At 35.0% G+C, this 7,598-nt stretch overlaps 1 protein-coding gene across 1 annotated transcript; it reads left to right on the forward strand.

Moving 5' to 3' along the window:
- Window positions 1–1,058: 1,058 nt before the first annotated feature.
- LOC144553575 (uncharacterized) lies at window positions 1,059–6,890 on the forward strand. The gene is made up of 8 exons (XM_078301799.1): window positions 1,059–1,075; window positions 2,365–2,445; window positions 2,539–2,606; window positions 2,891–3,148; window positions 4,344–4,838; window positions 5,422–5,634; window positions 6,083–6,238; window positions 6,534–6,890. Exons 2-8 carry the CDS (start codon window positions 2,367–2,369, stop codon window positions 6,588–6,590), a joined length of 1,326 nt encoding a protein of 441 aa, XP_078157925.1. The 5' UTR covers window positions 1,059–1,075; window positions 2,365–2,366; the 3' UTR covers window positions 6,591–6,890.
- Window positions 6,891–7,598: the final 708 nt, after the last annotated feature.

The raw sequence follows: 7,598 nt of genomic DNA on the forward strand, positions 1-7,598 counted from the left end.
ACAACCACCACTCAAAACCTCAAATTTGAATTTTTACCACCCACGCATACCTAGTGCGCGCATCAAATGTTTTGGTACACGACGGACTGGGTATGCGTACCAAATTGATTTTATTTTTTAGTTTTTTAGTTTTGTTCTAAATTGTTTGAAATTTTTGGTCTAATTTTTTTTTTGTCAATTCTATTTCGTTCGTGGTATTTATAATTATATGTATTCATAAAATTTGATGATGAAATTGTAAAAAATAAAACACACTTATATAACAAATTCAATTTTGGACTAAATTTTATCTAAAAATTATTATAACAAATTATACGCACAATCCGAGAAGTGTTTTGTACTAAATTGGTGCACAAATTGCTACAAATTTTAAGCACAATTCGATCAACGTTTGATACTACAAATTATATGCAGAACAAAAAAAGAAATTTAGTCCAAAAATTTCAAACAATTTAGAACAGAAGTAAAAAAATAATAATGCACATAGTGAAGTCTGAAGGTGCGCATCAAATAATAAAAAACTAAAAAAATAAAAAAATATTTTTTTGATGCACATACCTCGTCTGTGCATCAAAAAATTTGGTGCGCGAAGTAGATATGTGTGTGGGTAGTAAAAATTAAAATTTGAGAAGTTGGGTGGTGTTGCTTTAATTATGATTTATGAGGGTGCTAACTGCTAACTAAAAAAATTTCGGTTCCTCGTCTAGCAGACTAGCACTAGCAGGCGGCAGAGGGCAGAACAATCTTCCAGAATTCATATCACCGAAAATAACTCAAATTTTGAGTTTAGATCGGGACCGTCACATCTGTTTTGGCATGAGTATTAAAGTGATCTGTGTGTTTCATCTCAAATCGGGATTGATCCAGATTCTGATCGGACGGTTGAGGTGTATACTCAAAATTTGAGTTACTTGTTTCCCCAACAATTAACTGAAAATAGTTCATCCCGCTATCCCAAATATATCTTCCGATCATCCATACACCATAAATGAATCAATCATTCACATCCCTTTTGCGGCTTAACCTTGGAAGAATCGAATTGGTAAAAGCAAAAATTGGCGTTACTCGGACATAAAGAAAGGTTAGTTTCTGTTGGGATTAGGGTTCTTCCTCCCTAAACCAAAACCGTTTTGCCTGGCTGCCTATTGCTTTTGCTTGCTGTGGTTGACTGGTAGTAGGTTCTAAGTTTCAAAAGAGAGAGAGAGAGAGAGAGAGAGCGCGCTTCTCCTGTTTGCGAAATTGAATGGCCAGAATTGTTCAAATTTTTTACGGATTTTAAAAACGATCAAGGAAATTTGTATTCGAATTCAATCAAGTGTTGCTATCAATTCCTTCAACGCGGGATTGAGAGGTCTCGACAGCTCTTTTAGGATCTATAAGGAAGGTAACGATCCCACTTATATGATTGTCTTGTTCATATCATTGGGTAGAATCCAATCTGTAACTTACTTATAATCACGTGTTAAAGTTAAACCCTCAATTCTCAATCATTCAAAATTTGAAGGTTCAAATGGAGGATCTCCCTGAAGCACTCATCTCTGACATTGTCAGAAGACTTGCCAGAACTTCAGACCGCAACTCCTTTTCCCTTGTATCAAAGCACTTCTACATAATCGAATCAGATCTCAGAAACTCACTTCGGGTCAGATGCGGGTTGGACCGGGCCGCTGACGCACTGGCCTCCCTATGCCGTCGTTTCCCTAACCTAACAAAAGTTGAAATTACCTACTCGGACTGGATGTCAACTTTTGGAAAACAACTGGACAACCAAGCCCTTTTGAGAAATAGTATTGTCTAATAAAAGTTGAAATTACCTACACGGGCTGGATCGTTACCTTATATTTGTATATCATTCTTTTATGTCATGGCATAAGCTATTAAGAAATATAATCATCTAAAGAAGAGGGAGGGAAAAAAAAATGGATAGTCACTGACGTGGAGTCGTAGGGGACTAACAACTACAAAAATCTGGAGGTATCCGCAAGGGTAAAAATTGACTATTGTCGAGGGTAAGCCGACAGAAATTGTTATCTCCGAGAGTATCGCTATTACTGATAGGAGTATCCACGAGGATCCGACACAATTAAGCACTTTTACCCTTGCGAATACTCACAGATTCTCGTAAGAGAGGCGGTTTAAATTTAGAGGCCTAATTTTAGAGTTACGCCTAGTTAGGCCGGCCTAAATTAATCTGTGTTTGGTGGAGTAATGCCTAAACCCCTTATTCCCTATTCTATGGTTTAGGGGTACAGGTGAATTTGTATATATATGTTTAACTGGTGGTGTTGCTTCTTTCTTTCATGTTTTCCCTGTTCTTGTTGTTTGAGCTATTATTGTTAATATTGTCATTCTTATTTCTTCAATAGATGAAGGAACGAATTGATTTAGATAATCATCAAGATGCTAATTCCTTGTCAGATACTAGCGAGCACGGAAGGCATTTCGGTATTTCTCCAAAGTTTTCTTTCTAATTAGCTTTCAAGATCAATCAACCTTTGATCAGTTGAAGTTATGAGTTTTATTGGTTCTTTAATATAGGTCATCGCAGGGAGAACGGAACGGGTTTTGCTCCACCCAATGCTAGAACCAACATAGTAGATGTTGAGGTACTTCACTTACCATGCTTTTTCTTGTGTCATTATTTTAGTGTATTACTTGGTATTTTCCCTACTGAAATTTGATCTCTTTCTTTTGGTTTATGATATAAGCTCTTTGATGAGCAGATATGTTTTCCCTACTATTGCATATCGTTGAAAATTGAGTCACTGTGAGGGGCTGTTGTTATGTAATTTTAATGGGGAAAAAGTTGGAAATAATTGACAGAATCAAAGTTAACACTTATGCTTTTGTAGTGATACAACTTATGAGAATTAATAATCTGTTTTGTCAGGATACTTCTTTAGACCACTACATCCCATGTTTTGTGAAGAAGATTAAAGGAATGAAGCCTTTCTTGATAGATATCAAACCCGCTACTACATTTAGAAGAACAAGAGGCAACATGAGTAATAGCTATGACAGGCAGTATAGTTCTACCAAAAATGAAGGTACATCTCGCAACTTCAGTGACCCATACTCGACAACACCAGCACCTGATTTTGGAAATTCTTCTAATTGCACCTCTTGGTCTTTGGATCCTCGAAACAAGGTATGTTGCATTTTTGTAGCACACAAATACGAAAGCACGTCAGTTATTATGAGTTAGGCTACTGTGAACTCATTTTTTTTAGTTGTTTCTAATTTTTGTTTTGGGCTATATAATTATTTGCGTAACCACACAAATTCTAAGTTTTTTTAACTGTATCCATCGACATGAAGTAATTGGAATGAGAGTACAACAAGGAAAAAGATACAGATTTGTATGTATTTCAATTACTTGTCGTACTCTCATTCCAATTTCCAATGGCAAACCTATATCATTTTCCTTTATCAACTTGACTAGCAATGCTTGCACATGAAAATCGTTAAATATTTGGTTGGTTTTCTAGTGAAGATCAAGAGGAAGAAAAATAATGGTTTGGTGTAAGAGTCTTTCTGCTGAGTTTTGGACCTCTTGATCGTACACACGAACTCCAAATTATTAGAACAAAATAAATTATTTGTTCGTAATTCAATTACTTGTCGTACTCTCATTCCAATTTCCACTGGCAAATCTATATCATTTTCCTTTATCAACCTGAATGGCAATGCTTGCACATGAAAATAGTTAAATATTTGGTTGTTTTTCTAGTGGAGATCAAGAGGAAGAAGAAATAATTAATTGTAAGAGTTTTGGACCCCTTGATCTTACACATTAACTCCAAATTATAACAAAATAAATCATTGAGATTTACCATTTGGAACTTAAATTTTGATTGTTAAGCAGGTGGAAATTTGAGTTAACAGTAAATAAACAACATGCATTTATGCATTTATACAATATAGGCATTATGTATGAATTTAGAGATAATTTTGGTTGGATGTTTTGTTTTCAGCTTAAGGAAAGTGTGCAGGTTACAAAATTTTGTGGTTTAGATTTGTAATTAGGATTTCATGATTTATGGTGTGTTTTCTTACAGCTTGGTTGGTATATATAATTTTTGACAAAAGTGGGTATAAACCCACTGATTTCTTACTGATTTCTTTAAAGAAATCAGAAGTTATAAGAAATCCACAAAAAAAAAATCAGAAGTTATAAGAGACTGGTTCAAACCACTGACAAAATTAGGTTTTTTACATGTTCTATCTGAAAGCATCAGAATTATTACTATACTTAACCAACCACTTTTGTCAAAAAATCAGAACTTTGTTTTGGTTGGTATATTTTTTCCCATCCCATTAAAATTTTACTATCCTTCTTCCAGGAGATTTTTGCTGCTCCTCGCCAAGCCAGTCAGTTTCCACCTGTCCTTAATCAGCCAGTGCATGGTGCCTACCCCGGGAACCGTGCAACTACAAGCAAGATGAATAGCTACAGTGCGGAAAATAATCATCACCGGTCTGAAAATTTCATAAGATCTAGTCCAACCGGTTACCAGCCAACCCCTCCAACTAGATATTATAAAAATACCCACCAACCTGCCAGGAATCGTGAGGTGTCTGTCTGTGGGCCCCGCATAGGGAAAGGGAAGGGTGCTGATCGGGGTGAGTATAACAGAAAGGACTTTGCTGTGAGTTACAACAGAGCAAAATTTTTTATGATAAAGTCGTTCAGTGAGAATGATGTGTATCACAGCATGAAGTACAGTGTCTGGTCAAGCACACCACATGGGAATAAAAAACTGGATCTGGCGTATCGTGATGCGCAAAAGATTCAAGAGGTTGAAGGTTCAAAATGCCCTATTTTCTTGTTTTTCTCGGTAAGTAGGAAATTTGGTTTCTGTAATCTATTTTGTTATCATCCACTTTGATTGTTAACAGGGTTCTAAATAGAGCGCTATAGCATTTTTGGACCATAAAAGCTATGGCGCTATAGCGGCGTAATATGGGCATAGCGCCGTTTTTTTAGCCGTTCCGCTATAGCGGCGTAATATTTGTTTCTTTCTTCCCTTTCTCCGTGTTTTGTGGCTACAAAATTCTCTCTGTGTGCTGAGAAATTCCAAGTTTTAAGGGCCAGCTTGCAAAATTTATTTCTTAGTAAATTTCTACTATTGTGGGAATAAGAATGATAGAGCAACAGTTGATAGGTAGAACAAACCTTATTTCTTTTGTCTATGACGTCACAAGTATTTATTTATTACATTTACAAATAATCAATATTTATCAAATTTTTGTTCTTCCTGATGCATGTCTTTTTCAAATCCTGTTAAAAATCTTGTTTTGTTGTGCAGTCTCAGTTGATTGTGTATTACTTTTTCTTCATTTGGAATAAGATCTAATTTGGCCAGTCTCAATTTACAAAGATTCAGAGGAAAACTTAATTTTCTGATTTGTGCTTTTTAGGTTAATTCAAGCGGACAATTTGTTGGGTTGGCAGAGATGGTGGGGCCAGTAGACTTCAAGAAAACCATGGATTTCTGGATGCAGGACTGGTGGAGTGGTTTTTTCCCTTTGAAATGGCACATTGTAAAGGACATACCCAATTACAACTTCCGTGAGATAACACTTGAAAATAATGACAACAAGGTCGTCACTTTCAGTCGGGATACTCAGGAGGTAATATTTGGATGAAATACACACAAAAAAAAATGTTTTGTTAGTCTTTAAGCCATGCCTTAATACTTAATAGAGATCTCATGCAAGGAGATGACTGGAATGATGCTTATACAGTTGTCAATATGTCAAATATGCAGTAATGATATAAAATTAGGATGACATGATTTCAGTTTTTATTTATTTTATGATGGCTTTTGTGTGTTTGACAGCTGATTAATTGAAATAATAATTATAAGAACATTTTTAAATAATAGTGATTTATTATATAATTTCTTTGGAAGTTGTTTTCTACAATTTGTTGGTCATTAAGGGCTTTCTTTTGCTACTTTTGTTACAAGAAATAATAATAAAATAAAAAAGATATCAAGAAGTCGGAGGATTTCAACCATTGATCAGTTTGGTGAGCCATATTTACCGAACTGTTCTTTTTTATATATGTAATTTGCAGATAGGTCTACCACAAGGCTTGAAAATGCTATGTATTTTTAAGGAGTATGAACCAGAAAAATCCCTTTTGGATGATTTTGAGTATTATGAAGAGAAACAAAGGCGCAAGTTGGCTCAGAAAAATAGTTCGGTGCAATTTTCAGAAGAGGATCTCATGGTACTTATCTTTGTCTTGTCAGAATCTTCTCATTTTGTTACAGTGAAAGGTTTAAATTCTATTGAACTTGGTTAAAGTTAGGCCCGAGTCAAAGAAGCACAAAGGGCAATATCAAAATAAGGGAAACCAATTTGGTACAGTATTACTAGTATTTTATGCTTCCTATTATATAAAAGTTGGTAAATGGAAATTAAATTTTCTTCTAATGGTTGGATACAATTATCTTTCCACAGCTTAGTACTGCATGTTGCTATTTTTATTATTTTTTTAATATTCTCAGTTATGTATTTTGCAGAAATGTGTGCAAGAAGAAATGAGAAAGTTTACAATCTCCGGTGAGAGAGGATTTTAGCTTTTGGAAAATCCTTTGCGAGTTGTAGATGATGCGGTGGTTGAAATTTTAGCTCAAATAAACTTTTAGCTGTCAATCTATTTGTCTGTTTGATTATTGTTTGTTAAAAATGTTACATAAATTATGCATATTGGCCTTTGAAACCACGTTGTCAAAGATGTTTGAGTGATTAGTTTTCAGAAATACATACAGTAAGTAGCTTGATGATAGGGTTATTTATTTTCTAAAAAAAATAGTGGGAGGTAAACCTCTACCAGTTTCATTGTAATGGATAGAAATGAGTAATGTTTTATGATACTGACATGCTGGTACCGCATTCTGTTTAGTTGAATTATCGAAAATGACTTGAGAACTTCATTCTCATATTGGGAGATGGCTTCTGATGGGTACCACTGATTGCTATTACTTTGTATTATACATTTTTCTATTTCGTAATTTCAATGCGGTCCATACAATTTTCTCTACTTTCATTGCAAAAGATATTGCGCTACTCCTAATTTGCTTACATGCATAGACATCATCAAACCAATAACGCTAAAAGCAGATTTCCCTCCTCAACTAATCAGTCCCAGACCATTCCTTCCAACCCTTCGATACCACTCATATACCTCTTTCTTACATCATCTCTCCTCTCTCTCTATCTCAGTATGTCATCTTTGCATTTGGATCAAATGGTTTGCATATACATATTGGTGAGGGTTTGTTGAGGGTCGTGCAAAAGTTCCACCTTGAGCCTCACTCACACATGTAATTACAAATCTTAATCAACAAACGTTAATTGTTTATGTCTGAGGTTAGATGATGCATCATGCATGCATTCGAGATATTTGATACAATGCTTGAATGTGATTGATTCTTTACCACAGTCATGACTTGCAACATAAAAGAGGATGTTAGAAGCTAGAAAGCTGTTTGATAGTACGACAAAGGTACCATTTAAACAAAAGAAGATAGTATGACAAAAAGCCTTTGAGATGTTTGATACTGGGAATTAAGGGTCAGTTCGGA

The sequence above is a fragment of the Carex rostrata genome, chromosome 4 (genome assembly GCF_964058835.1).
Source record: "Carex rostrata chromosome 4, lpCarRost1.2, whole genome shotgun sequence".
Classification (NCBI taxonomy): Eukaryota; Viridiplantae; Streptophyta; class Magnoliopsida; order Poales; family Cyperaceae; genus Carex; species Carex rostrata.